Source organism: Callospermophilus lateralis, chromosome 13, assembly GCF_048772815.1.
Source record: "Callospermophilus lateralis isolate mCalLat2 chromosome 13, mCalLat2.hap1, whole genome shotgun sequence".
NCBI lineage: Eukaryota > Metazoa > Chordata > Mammalia > Rodentia > Sciuridae > Callospermophilus > Callospermophilus lateralis.
Window position 1 is genome coordinate 15154103 of NC_135317.1, and position 14580 is coordinate 15168682.

Consider the following 14580-nt stretch of genomic DNA (forward strand, 5'->3'; position numbering starts at 1 on the left):
AAACCAAAAAGAAGATCTATGGTGGGCTAATTTCTGTCCCTCAGTAGCAGCTGAGGGAATAACCCGTTGTAGCCTCAGTCACAGTGCCTGGTGGACACTTCCTGGAAAGGGAGTGTTACCATCCTATAGTGTGGACTCTCTGAACTGGAAGCTGACATAGAACCCATGGCTGGAGGAACCAAGAGAGCGTGCCTGTCACTAACACAGCCAATGACCTACTTGCAAATTTCTTGTTTCTGTTTCTTCTCCTCTGGGCTGTGCTAGTTTGAAGGTGTTGTAACAAGAAGGAATTCTTCTACTTTGGGGATTTGAGCATAATTTCCATTGAAATGAAAATTGAGACGCTGGCTATTTCAGACTTTTTCTCACAGGGGGTGGGGATAGGGGGTGAATTGCAAGTGTTGGCTGTGACAATGGGGTGGCTATGATGGTGGGGGTAGTTGTGACTTCAGGGGGAAGTAGGGTTGCTCTTTATAATGGGCAAAAGGAAGTGAATGGATAAAAGCCAGTCACGGCCATGTGTCTTGCTCCTGGAATGTCCAGCAGCAAATCATAATAAAAAACTCCAACCCCTCAGGAATGAGGGCTGCTCCTAGCTAGCTGAGATGTCTGATACAGGGAAACGGAGGTTCTGTAATGGGCATTAGGAGTCATAGAGTCCAATCAATAGCTTATGACCAGTTGTAAATCAAGGACTGTAACCTCTACTTACATTTTCTTTCTTGCATATTATACATATTGATATAAAATAATCACCTTTGTTGTTTGGCCCTTATCCTCTACTATCTTATATAGGACAAACTAGTGATGGATATCTTATTAGCTTGGCCCATGAGATACAAAATGTTGATATGGGAGGTGACAGATAAGGAGTGACCATCACTCAGAGCTGCTGAGCTTGGGACTGGACACAGAAAAGGAAAAAATGAATGTGCTTTTCAACTATTAAGAAATAGTCCATTGTATTAAATGGAAGTATCTTTGTTGTACATCATCTTTATTTCTAGAATTGTAAAGATGGCAAGAAATACATTTAACACTTGATAGTTAAAGAGGGATACTGATGTAGTCAGCTGGCATTCCTTTTGGCTGCTTTGAAGGTGTAGTAAAGATTACGCATTCTTCCCCCAAATCCATCCTCCCTTCATGAACAAGAGGAGAACCATGCCCTCTAGCTGGGCACAGTGCCACAGGGAATAGAGACATCTCCCAACCTCTCTAGTAGCTAGCCTACTAATGTATTTAAGTTCCATCAGTGAGTTGAACATGGATGCATTGTGTGCATTGGAGGTCTCCTCAAGCAGAAGAGGGGTACCCTTTAGTCCTCCTTTGTTTTCCCTAATGTCTACCTGAGATGTGAACCAGTAACCATCTTGGATCATGAGGTAGTCTTATGCATAGAAACTGGCACCATTCAGGAGAAATTTTAGAGCTGGACTTCTGAAGGCAAATGATATTCTTTCCATACAATAAAATGTGGACAGATGTTTTTTCCAATGTCCCAGGGGAGACACTGGTAAACAAGGCAAGTGCTTGGGATAAGAAAGTTCCCCAAGGAAACTTAGAAACAAGTCAGGTGACTAACAATTAGGCAAGGGTGCTCTGGAAGCACAGATGGGGCTCACCTGATCTCAAGCAAGCACACAGTGGGTGATGTGGTCTGTAAAGACCTTCCAGAGGAAGTGACACCTCATAGATCAAGAGGATTGGGCCAGTTGTTGCAGGAAGGTGTGGAAGTGTTGTCTTGCCTGGGGAGTGTCAGCTGGTCCCAACACTGCTTGTCCCTTTTCAGGAGATAAGTCAGGGGTGCCTTGGGGGAGGGGTTTAGCACTCAGCCGCAGAATGAGGAGCAGGTTAGGGGAATTTAAGAATGGGGCAACATAGGTAGGTGTGCTCTTTAGAAAGCTCATCCCAGCTGCTCTCGGCAGAAAGGAATGAGGAGAGCAAGGTCAGAAGGTGGGACTAATTCGCATACCCTCTTTCAGTAGTGACAGAATGGAAGGACTCCGAAGGAGCACTTGGCCTTGTTCACTGAGGAGGGAGCTGGTAAACAATAGTGGATTCTGAGGAAAAGCTCAATCCAGGATCCACCAGTCCCTCAAGAAAAAGCACACACTGTTGGGCAGGAAATTGAGTTTCAATTTAAGATGAAAAAGGGAATCACAAGAAATCGCTGGAGCCTGGGAAATCGGGTCCCTTTCTTCCGTTTACACGAACTGCTTGCCTAGCAAAGCTTCCACCCGGCAGCCCGGCTTCTCTGCTCCGCCCAGAACATTCTCCAACTCCCAGGACTCCCAGCATAGCAGTAGTGTGGCGCCCGGGGGAGTAAACTGAGTCAATTCTCTGCCTGGGAGGAGCGGACAGGCCGCGCTACCGGGTCAGCTGGACAGACCTGGCAGGCTGCGCCCCCGCGCCGCCCGCGCCCCTCGGCCACCAGCGCTCCCTGAGGCTCTCTGGAGTAAAGAGCCCAGCTCTCGTCCGGGCGCCGAGAGCCGCCCTGCGCAGGCACCGGCCGCTTCCTCCTCGGGAGGATGTGAAGGTCCTCAGACACCAGCCCTGACTCTGGCGTTCCTGGATTTGGAGTGAATATCACCCAGACGCTGTCGGTGCGCGGCCGCAGAGCCCTAATTTTGTGTCTATTTTTAAAGGAAAAAAGAACTGCAAACAGGTTGTCATCCGCAGAGAACGCGGGCTGGAGTTCGGACCCACCTCCGGCGGGGCGGGGCGGCAGCCGGGGGACCTGCAGCGCAGGTGGGCGGCGGCCCGGGCGCAGGTGGGCGGCGGGCTGGGCCATCGGCGCCCGGGAGGCGCGGGCGCGCGGTGCGGAGCGAAGGGCGGGCCGGGCCGCGGAGCCGTGCGCGGGCGCGCGGTCCTGGGGGCGCGGCGCTGCCAATCGCAGACAAAGGCCGCCCAGGGAATCATGTGGTGCGGCGGGAGGAAGTGCGGCTTGTTTTCTTTCCTCCGGCCTCGGGGCTGCGGCGCAGCGCAATGCGCGGAGACCCCCGCGGGGGCGGCGGCGAGCCCCGATGAGGCCCGAGCGCCCCCGGCTGCGCCGCAGCGCCCCCGGCCCGATGGAGGCGCTGCCCTGGGACCCCGCGCGCAACGGCTCGCTGCCGCCCACGCTCACCCCGGCCGTGCCCCCCTACGTGAAGCTCGGCCTCACGGTGGTCTACACCGTGTTCTACGCGCTGCTCTTCGTGTTCATCTACGCGCAGCTCTGGCTGGTACTGCGCTACCGCCACAAGCGGCTCAGCTACCAGAGCGTCTTCCTCTTCCTCTGCCTCTTCTGGGCCTCCCTGCGGACGGTCCTGTTCTCCTTCTACTTCAGAGACTTCGTGGCGGCCAACTCGCTGAGCCCCTTCGTCTTCTGGCTGCTCTACTGCTTCCCCGTGTGCCTACAGTTCTTCACCCTCACGCTGATGAACCTCTACTTCACGCAGGTGAGTCGCGGGACGCGGCCCGGCGCCGCTCGGCTCTCACCTGGCGGAGCCGCCTGGACCGGGGAAGGCTCCGGTTCTGGGGCCTCTGAGCCTGTCCTGCCTCCTTCTCCTGAGTAATTCCTCGAGGAGAGGGAAGACAGGGCTGGGGCCGCCCCCTTAGCTCAGCACCACTTCGTGGGCACCTGGGCGCCTCTGCGCACCGTGCCAAGCTGCATCTTCTGCATGCATCAGATTCGGTACCGATGGAGGGTGCCCCCAACCCCCAGGAGGCTCGAACTCTACAGCCCCTCCAGCCATCTGCCTGTCTAAGCCTAAGGCACTGAAGCCCGGCCTGAGAAGATTATCTGCATATTGGCCCCACTTTGAGGCCGGGCACTACCTTTTTAAAGTAATGGCTAGGTGGTTTGGTTTTGATGAGGTGTTTGTTTTGAACCTCAAGATTAGGAGCCCTACTGAAGTGCGACTTACTAACTCATTCCATGGGATTGCCTAACAGCAGTCTGGGGTCACACCCAGCTCCCCAGCTGCCCCAGGAGGTCAGGCTTGCTGTCTGAGCTCATCTGAAAGGCCCCAAGAAAAAAAGCCATAAAAGTTAACCGGAGCTCTGTTATAGGAGCAGGATTCATTTTATGAGGCATATTATTAAAAAACTAATAGGTTGCATGTGAACTCATTTGGCTGCTGGTTTACCTGTTGGATTAATGAAAGTACGGTAATTAATGTAAGCACTTTGCAAGTACAATGCTGATCCTTGCACTAGAGTTTAACAGCACAGTGCCACCACCATCCTCATTATCCCTATTCCCATTAGCTGCTCCAAGTATGAAAATGTCCATTCTCACCAGGACTCTGCCCAAGGGAGAGGCTCCAACTGTGTCACCTGGCGAGGATAATTTAAGAGCTGTCTCCTGGACAGCTTGCAGGCATCCCAAGCCTTTTAACAGCATCTCTTTCTCAAAATAAAATGTCACTGTATTAAAGAAGAAAGACAAATAATTGCTCTGGTGTAGTGGGGAGGCACTGCTGAAATGTTGGAGGAAATATTTTTGGCTTAAAATGGCAGATGTGACATTTAGTAGATGTTATATTCAGTGGGTCTAGCTGAGAGCCTTCTTTTTTATTTATTTATTTATTTATTTTTTGTAGTTGAAGATGGACATAATGCCTTTATTTTATTTGTTTATTTTTATGTGGTGCTAGGGATCGAACCCAGTGCCTCATACATTCTAGGCAAGTGCTCTGCCACCGAGCTACAGCCCCAGCCCCTGAGAGTGTTCTTATGTGTCTGGTGTATCAGCATATTTTCCATTCCAGGTAGTAGTGGTATTGTCTGTCCAAATACTACTTTTTTTTTTTTTAAATACTATTTTTTGGTTGTCAATGATATGTGGTGCTGAGAATTGAACCCAGTGCCTCACACATGCTAGGCAGGTATCCTCCACTGAACCACCCCCCAGCTCCCCAAATACTACTTTTAAACTTGCAAATCGATTCAGGCAGTTGGCTACATTGCAGACACTGGCCTTTGTAATTGGATCAAAATTGGGTGGTGCCAGGAAGATGCAAAAGGTAAGTTGGTGTTCCCTCAAGAACCGATAACAGTATCACACATTGAGATCTCCACTCCTGACCCTTTTGGGAAGGAGAAAAATGTGAGGAACCGCCATGGGTCTGTGGTAATCATATGCAAATCCTGAACTTAGAGCAGGATCCGGGCCTGGGCGGCACATTTTCTGCACCGTCTGCTGGTTGGTGAGTAAATGCTGAGCAAAGGAAAAAGTGACCAGGCAGACAGAGCCACTCTGGCCAGGAGGCCCAAAGGCATGGCCTTTGTCTTCTTTATGTCTCCCAGACAGGCAGATGTCATAGCAAAGGGCATTTTCCTGAGGGTCCTGGAGGCTGGCAAGAGAAGTTGGCACTTAGGGCTGCATCTCGGACCCTGGCAGGCAGAACCATTCCTGGCTTCCAGAAAAGGACACTGGAACTTCCGGGGTGGAGGGTGGCATTAAGAGACTGGCCCTGTGACGCCAGCCCAACAGTGCCTGTGCTTTCCTGCTGTCCCACACACTTACTCCCCTGTATATCGTTCTTAGCCAGTGGCAGCACCTAAATGGGGAGCTTTAAGAATTACTGCTCTGGAGCTCCATCTCAGACCAAGTAAATCTGCTTTGGGAGGGGGATGGCGTGCATGGTGCACTAGGCGCTGTTCTAAGCAGATTGTCTTCATGCTTCACAACAGCCCTCTGAACAAGCCCCATATTGTCCCTTTTACAGACAAGTTAAATGACTCAGCCAGGATTTACACCCACATCTGTGAAATTGATGTGTAAGGCTTGGCTTTATGGTGCATTTTAAATCTCTTAGGATGGAAAACATACCCAGACTAAACGCAAACACCTGTTCTCCAGGACCTTAAGATTTAGGGAGATACAAAGTATATCCAGCACAAGTAAGTAGGGATTCAGTCACATTTGGGGTGATAGAGACTTACATTTGGCACAGTTAAGTGGTGGTTCGGAGGCATTTGGGGTAATACAAAGTATACATGTGGCAGTTAAGTCATGATTCAAGAATTTGAAGCCCTGGGGGACTCCAGCAGGTCCTGAGTCTTCAGAGTGGTGGGTTCTGAGGCAGGAGATGGGCTGGGAAGGGAGCAGTGTGGCAGAGGTTTGGAATTGGGAATGAAGTGGAAGCGGGGCCCAAGGGGTGGGGGAACCTTTTGTTTTCCTGTTGTCACCTCCTTTGGGGCCAGGACACTTACTCATCTTACTTAACCTCTCCTCTGAGGGCACTGTTCCCTCCCCTGAGGCTCAGAGATGAGACCATTTATCTCCAGTGCCCTGTAGCCTGCTGTGAGGTGGATGGGTGTGGAGTCATCTCCCACACCCTGTGTCCCCCAGGACGCCTCTGTGCCGCATTCATGCACTGCTCAGTTGAAAGCACCCACCCCACCTGCCTCTAGTCCACTCCGTACAGCAGCCCGATCAGTGAGCAGGCCCACTTTACTTTCCCCTAAAATTCCTGTTTTTAAACTCTCCCTGGTTAAACCTCTTCTCCAGCCCTCGTGACCTCCTAGGCACACCTGTAGATTATTAAATCTTCATGTCCAACTTTAATCTCCTTCCACCCCAGTCCAGGGCAGGCCTGGCTTCAAGCTCCGGGGCATGTAGAGCAAGGAGTATCTGGTGCTGTTAGCCGGAGGGGACAGCCCCTGCATCTCTGTGGTAGTTGTCTTGTGGCTTAGCCTGTTCACCCCTGGACAGACTGTGCCCCAACTTGCCCTGCCGTGTCTCCATGGTGGGCTTCAACTTCACCCTGACCCCTCTGCTGTCTCCCTTCTGTCCAATCTCTTTTCCAGGAGGGCAGCCATGTCACTTTGGGTCCCCTTTTCAACCTTTCCTTTCTTGTGAAGCCATGGGCTACTGCAGCCTCTCTACCACTCAGCTGCATAGGTGACAGGTATTCACCAGTGTCTTCTCCTGGGCCCACCACTCTTGCCTCCTCTCCCTGCCTCCTAGGAACCCTCCAACCTGCTGAAATCCCAGGTGGAAGCAGGCACCACCAGGTCCTGGTGCCCACAGACCTGTGGGGCCCAGGCTCTGCCAGGCCTCCCTCTCCCACCCCTTTGCTCTGATGCCTACCCTGCTAGGCCTGCAGGTTCCAGCTTGGCAGGTGCTTGTCCAGGCTTCCTTGGTGACCTGGGATGAGGTGCTCTCTGCCAACAGGCTGCTGAGCACCCCTTCCTGTCTCTGCTCCACCTCCTAATAAGCCTGGGTGGTGTGGAGGCAGCCAGGAGCAGGACTGGTCTGTGGACTCTCTGCAGGCCCTCAGTATGCAGCAGGGGTATGTGGGGCTCAAAGATTCTGAGCTCTTTTGGGACATGGAGCATTAAGGACCTATTGTATCCAGCAGCACGCCCTGGTGCCAACTCTGGGCTCAGCTGAGCCTGATACAACCCCCCCCCCAGGTTGCAGGACCAGGTGTGCCTGAGGCCTCTTGCTGTGCTGCCCTGTGCTGTGCCAGGACTCGGATCCCCTTTTCAACAGGGGCATCAGAGTGGGACAGGACCCTCAAAACTAAGGTGTGTGGGGTCTCTGCTCAAGAGGCTTCATGGCCTCTCCCACCAGATCTTAGGGAGATGCTTGGAAGCAAAGGCAGCAGCTGCTGGGCAGGGCAGGTCTGCCTGCGGAGTGGGTGCGGAGGGTGGCGGAGCGGCAGCAAGCTTTGCAGCACCTCTGCTGCCCTGTGTTTGGTCAGAGGAACGGGCCCAGCCTCCCTCAGTCCTGCCCTAGGACAAATTTCTGCCATTTGTTGTGCAGTGGATGGAGGCAGGAAATGGAGAGGTGACCTTCTCGGTGGCAGAGAGGTGCTGTTATAAGGGACATGCTCCTCGCGCCTCAGGACTAATCTGTTGGGGTCTGGGTGTCCTGGTCTCTGCTGGGATTTTCACAGGATTCCACTTGGCTGGAGCAGGGATGCTTTGTTAATCGTGTGCTCCTTTAGGCTGGTACTGGGGACCCCTGGAGCACCAAGCTCATAGAGAACTGGAGGCTCATGGTGGGATTCTGAGGTTTGTGGGGGCTTCTGGGAGCTCAGCATGGGCATGGGGCCAGCAAGGGCTTGTGAATCAAGAGGTCGCTCTATAACTGAAGAGGCAGGGACCCTGTGCTGGGTTCAGATTTGTACGGACTTCCATGGCTGCTGCTGTACCAGGGCAGCGGGAACCACAGTGTTTGTCCCGCGGGTTGGAGAGGCTCAAGAAGACACTGTGTGGATTGGAGCTCTTTGCTTCCTTCTCCTGCAGTACAGAACTCAGCTGACCATGTTCCAGCCCTCCTAAGCCAGGCTCTTGCTTGGACGCCCTGGTCTGCACCAGCCCACCACACTGGCAGAATGACTTTCACCTCCAAGTCGCTGCTGTCCTGTTTGCTGAGTGGCTGTAGCTCTTGGCACACCCTTGGGGAGGGTATGGTGAGCTGGCAATCCCTGCTGCCTCTCCTGCAGCCCCTGTGCCTTCACACAGCACGCCGCTCACCCTGTTGGCGGGAATGAGGAGGCAACTCGCACTTAACCAGGGACTGTGCCTCTACCCTCACCCCAGAAAGGGAGGCAGTGACTTTAGGAATAAGAAGCTTTTGCTTTCAAGTACCAGTCATGTGCCAGGCCCTGTGCTGGGCCCGGGGAAGAGGAAGGAAGGCCTTGCGGCCTCTGGGTGATTGTGAAGAAGTATGATGCTCAGGAAGCAACAGGACTCACTGGCTCCCGGGGGTCTCATTGCAGAGCTGGGATCACATATTGCCATAGGGCAGGGATTATGCTCCACCTGGCCTCTAGCACCATACCCAGGCCCTGGCCCAGCACTGGCTGCCTGTGGTCACTGTGTGCTCCTGGGTGTGTACCTGTGTGTCTGAGTGTGTGTGGTTAGTGGTAGGATGGGTTCTGCCAACTCTGCAAGTCTGTATGAATACCTATGTGTATCTGTGTACCTGTGCATACCTCGTGTGTGTGTGTGTCCGTGCACGTGTGTGCGCGCAGGCTGTGTTGTCGCCTTGCTCCTGCACTCCTCTGTAAGGAGCTTTGTGACTACAGCCCAGTTCCCCAGGCCTCTCTTCTTCACTGGGTCCTTATTCTCTGTTGGTTGCTCTGCTTGGGTGCCTCAGGGCAATCCCCTGACAGCTGAAGGGGGCTGGTTTCTTTCATACTCTTGCATCCTGGGAATGTTTGCAGCACATCAGCAATCTGGCCCTGTTGGCCTCCGCTCCATCGGAGGCTGGGCCGCTGTCACCTGGAGCTCCCTGCAGTGGTTCCCCTCACCTTAGGTCTTGCAGAGTCTGCTGTGTTTTTCCCTCCCCTGGCTTTCCACGGTCAGACAAGCAATGGCAGGGACAGACCCCTGTCCTAAGGTCAGCACCATTGTCCAGGTGAGTTTAGGAGTCTGGCTCCTGTCATGTCTGACAGTAGACGTCCCTTCCAGCAGCTGCTCAGCTCTGCGTGATAGAGAATTGAGGGCAGGGGCGGGGCAGCAAGGGAGGACTGACCAGAGAAGACCATCACTGCGAGGGTCTTGGGGTTTGGGAACAGCCTAACCATGGCGTCCCAAGAGCTGCTTTCACCTTCTGGCCCCGGTGACCTTGTGTTTCTGTAGGAGAAGGAAGCCTTTCTCTGGCTGAATGCCCATTGGTCCTGCCCTACTAGTGGCCAATTCTTTCAGAACAGGAATAGCCATGGCAAACAATTCGAGCAGTACTTAGACACAGGCCTTAACAGAGGCCCGCAAAGGCTCCTCAGTGTCCCTTTTTATTTGTCCTGCTGTTGGAGTTTAGCGTCGTAACCTGCGAGGACAGATGGAGCTGGAGAGGTTTCCCTCAGCCAGGGAGTTGGTTCCCTGAGCTCCACCAGCCCTAGGCCTGTGGGCCACATGTGGTCTGTGCATGTGCTTTTTTCTCTCTTTTTAAAATAACCTTTAAAGGCTATTCTTAGCTCACACTTTGAAGCTGGAATTAGCCTGGGGCTATAGTTTCCTGGCCCCGGGTTACCACAAACCTGTGTGTTTTTCCAAGATCCCTCCCACCTTAACTCTGTAATTTTTCTGGGCAAGTCATTCAGACAAGTCAGAAGCAGGCTCTGGCTCCTCCCTGGGTTGAGGGAGTGTCATTACACCTCTCATTACTACCCCACCAGGGACCAAGCTTCTGACATATGAATTTGGGGGACCCATGACGTCCAGCCTCTGGCACCCATGAAGCCGTCACTCTCTCCCCTCCTCCCCGCCACCTCTGGCAGTCACTAGTCTGCTCTCTGCCCTGGTTTGACCTGTTCTGGAGAGTTCACACCAAAGGATCATACAGGTCCTTTTGTGCCTGACTTCTCTCACTTAGCACATGGTTTTGAGGTTCGTCCCGTGGTAGCGCGTGGCAGATCCTTCCCTTTTAAGGCCTTTTGTTCTGTGGCGGCTGGACAGCGGGTTGTTCCATTGCTGCCCCTGGGTGTTGTGTCGGCCAGGCTGCAGGGACACCTGTGGGTGTCAGACACAGGTGCCCTCTGCAAGGCACCGCAAGGAATATTTGTACTCACCCTGTCTCACAGGGAGACACCCAGACACAGGCCCAGAGAGGTCAGCAGTTCACTTGGGGCCTCAAAGCATGTTTGTGGACTTGACCAGGCTTATCCCTGGGGCCTGGCTCTCAGTGGACAAGATGACCCAGAAAAGCAGGGACACTGAGGGACAGTGTTTAGGTTGACGTGGAGAGTCCCACTTCCCAGGAACCTGAGCCCCCTGTCCCCTGTGGGCCGCCTGCCTGTGGGTGACTTACCAGCATGGGGACCCAGTGCCCTGCCAGCCCTGTGGGGCAGCCAGATTGTGCTGGCGCTGTTGGATGGGCTCACGGCTCTGTGAGGTGGGGAGCTGGGCTGGGAAACTGGAGAGAGAGCATCTGAGTCTTTTAGGAAGGGAGGCTGCAAGTGGAGATGGCTGGCTCCTGTCTGTAAAGGTGAAGGCCCTTGGCTGTCCCTAAGCATTTATTGGAATGTTTTCTGAGTACCAAGAGTGGAGTGTCCAGGTGTGAGGCTGACCTCCTGCCTCCTGGGGCACACGTGCACACACACAGTTGCACACACGCACAGATGCGTAAGAGTGGTAGGTGACGGGTCGGCGGAACAGCACCCTGGAGCTCTCAGGGGACCAGAGAAGGCTGAGACGACCCCGGGGCGCTCTGGGGTTTACAGAGTGCAGATGGAAGAAGCTTGCCCAATGCAGAGTTCTGGGTTCTGAGTCAGCACAGGGCTGGCAATGAGCAGACCACCCCTTGGGCTCAGAGTGGGGAACTGACCCATGAAGACCAGGGCCTGGGCCTGGCTGGCCCTACACAGATGGGGCATACCAGGGCTGCCCCAGCATGCTCCTTGTCTTTTAATGGGGTTCTGTGGCTTCAAGAAGCAAGAGTGTCTCTGAGTTGGTTGATCTTCAGAACTCTCTTTGAGGAAGTTAGGAGAAGGAAAATGGTTTGACACAAATGCCCTTTGTACACACCAACACTGATTTCAGTTGAAGCCATGCTGGTGGGATTGAAGCCCCCTCCTTGTGTCTGTGCACAGGGGGAGGCTGTGCGAGGGCCAGCCCTTGGGAGAGGCTGGGGCCAGTGGGTTTGTATTTGGCCATGTGTACCTGGGCCCACCCAGACTCAGTGGACCAAAAGGCATTATTTCTTCACCCAGTGAGAACCAGGGTCCAGGCTTGGCAGCGCCCCTTCCCTCACAGTGGGGTCCTCTTTGTTTCTCAGCTCACTGCATAGGTGGTTGCCTCATCCCCAGGGTCACCCCACATTCCAGATGGGGAGCCAGGGAAGGGAAAGGGCAGAAGCCATATTTTCTGGAAGGTGAGTGTCCCCAGAAATCCCTTGCAGGCTTCTCTTGAGTCTCACTGTGCAGAAAGGGGCATCCCGGGAAGGATGCACTCAGCCATGTGACCTGTGGCCCTGAATATGTGCGGGGTGGGGGGGGCTCTGATGGAATGGTACGGAGGAGAGAAGGGGGGTCAAGCCATGGTGCCTGCCACACAGTCACTAGTTACAGCATGCTCAGAGCAAGACCCCACCTCCCAGGCCAGCATGGCAAGGACCTGCACGGGGCAGCTGCAAGTTTGCTGGTGACCAGCATTTCCCATCACTAGCTGCATTCAGAGAAGAAAACAAAGGGGATATACCACACAGTCCCTTCATTTTTTTCTTCCTTTGCAATAGCTTCCTGGAACTCTAGCAGCCGGCTGGTGGCCGATGGCTGTTGACTTCACTGGGGGCTGGTTTAAGTTGGTCGCCATGCCCCAGGTGGTCTGCGTTGAGTAGCTTGTGAATCTCTTTTGGTTGGTTCCTCCCCATCATGCTCTGCTGTTACTGGTCACCAGAGGATTTCATTAACTAATCCTTTCTTCTAGTTCAGTTGCTTTAATGTGAGTATAAAGATTAGTGTGCCCCAGAGTCTCCCTTAAGAATCTTCCAGGTGTCCCCAGGGTGGGTGCAGGAGAGGGAACATGGGTGTCCTTACCTCTCAGCCCCAGCTGCCCTGTAAACCTCGGCCAGCTTCCCCTGCAGGGCTGTGTGCCCAGCGAGGCCTCGGGGGCCGGTCACACTGGTGCTGCGGACACAGGAGTGTGTGTGGGTGGCATGCTTGCTCCATCCTCAGTCCCCAGACCCACAGCCTACCTCTGACCTTTGGAAGGAAATAAAAACAACTGATAGCAGCAGCCTTGCCCTAGCTTCTTGGAGAGGCCACCTTGAGGCAGACCCCCCAGAGCCGCCTCCTGATCTTCAGGGAATCCTGCAGAGGGAGAGAGTCCTCCATCTGAATCTGGGGGACCCTGGCTGTCCTGCCCGCTGCTGTGGTGAACCAGGCGCCTGGGTGTGGGAACAGCCTGGGGCAGCTGACTCGTGACTGGCGCCAGGGAGACCGTGGCCTCAGGGCTTGCCCAATTTCCCCAATGTATTAGGAAGTGGGCAGTACAGAGTCACCAAGAGAGGTGTTGAGAGTGTCTGTTTCTCACCTTTCAGAGTGTTAGGGTTCCTTTTATGGTCAAGAAAGCTCCAGCGATCTCAGACCTGTAGTTGCGCATTGAGAACATGGTTTGGGAACATGTGAGGACAGGCAGTCCTAGCAGCCACAGCATAGGGACAGCAAACAGAGGACTTGTCAGGGGCCGGTGTTTGTCTAAGTGCTGTACGTGGTTAATTCACCTCAGTGTCTCAAAAGCCCATGAAGTGGGTGCTGTTATTCGTCTCCTGTACAGATGAGGTAGGTACTTGAGGCACAGAAAGGTGTGGTGATTATCCCACACCCACACAGCTGGTTGAGCCAGGATTTGAGCGGATGCAAGGCAGCTCTGCTGGAGGTGGATATGCAGCAGTGGCCAGTTGAGACTGTGGCATACACTGTGGCCTGGTGAAGATGCGTGAGCCCGAGTCCTGTGTTTTAACAGAGACACCTTCCAGTCACAGTCCAGGGTGGACCGGCCAGCTGCCGAGGGCTGTGGGTCTCCTGGTACCTCTGTGAGCAGGGTAGAGCCATGCAGGATGTCCTGCAGGTTGTTTGAGTGACACACCTAGTAAAAGACAAGGCTGCTGGATATAAGGCCACAAAAGCTAGGTGACTACTGTGATGACCCGGGAGAGCACGGAGCCCGGTGGGGCTTGGCCAGGGTGCTTGTGCCATTTCTGTTTTAACAACAAAGCATCGGGTACAAGTGTGCAGAGCATCAAGGTTGGTGAAGCTGAATGGTGGACACACCAGGGTCAGCAATGATTTTTTTTTTTGTATATATGAAACATTATAATAAAATGCTTACGGGGCTGGGGCGCGTCTCAGGGGTAGAGCACTTGTGTAGGATGTGCCAGGTCCTGGGTTCCATTCTAGTAGCAAGAAAAACAAGTCATCGATGTGTGACATTTTCAAAGGAGTTTGCATATGTACATTTAAAAACTGTGCAAGAGAAACTGTTTCTTTGGCCTTGAGCTTACTTGGCGCATGCAGGTTCAGACCCCCCTCATTACTGGAGGGTCTCCATGGGGCTTCCGCCTGCAGGCAGGACACGAGCCCCGGTTCAGGGTGTGAGGCTTGCGGAGGGTGGGGGATTCATAGCGCCCTATGTCTGTCCTTTTCTGCGGTAAGTGTTTCGGGAGGTGGGTGGCAGAAGAGGGGCCTCCAAGGAGGTCGCATTGGGGTTTACAAAGCAGAGTGGCCACATTGAGGGCCACTGGCTAGCCTGGCAACATAGTGCTTCATTTAGTCGCACCACCTCTGGGGACAGCAGAGGGCTCTTGGGTTGGGTTTCACTGGATGCACAAGGGACACTGTCATACCTACAAAGAATAGCGTGGGACAGATCTGCCAGCAGCAGCTAATGCGATGTTAGTGAGAATGTAGTCATGGGAAACATGGTGGCAGGAGTGCGGAGTGGGTGCGGGTCAGCGTGGAGCAGGCTGTGATGTATAGGTCAGGAGGAGGGCTCAGCGGCTACAGGCCTTTCTGCTTCCGCAGGAACAGACACGTCAGCAGCGGTCCCCTGGGTGCCCTTGTCTTCTGCAAGGGCCGGGTAAAGGGCATAGGGCTACTGCTGGGGCCCAGGGCCACCACACTGTGGGTGAGGAGGCCA

At 53.9% G+C, this 14580-nt stretch overlaps 1 protein-coding gene across 1 annotated transcript in view; it reads left to right on the forward strand.

Moving 5' to 3' along the window:
- Positions 1-2973: 2973 nt before the first annotated feature.
- Gpr137b (G protein-coupled receptor 137B) overlaps positions 2974-14580 on the forward strand; it is a 32538-nt gene continuing 20931 nt past the window's right edge. Inside the window, exon 1 of the mRNA XM_076832075.1 lies at positions 2974-3440. Within this exon, the coding sequence (XP_076688190.1) occupies positions 3027-3440 (414 nt within the window). The 5' untranslated portion in view covers positions 2974-3026. The remainder of the gene's footprint in view (positions 3441-14580) is intronic.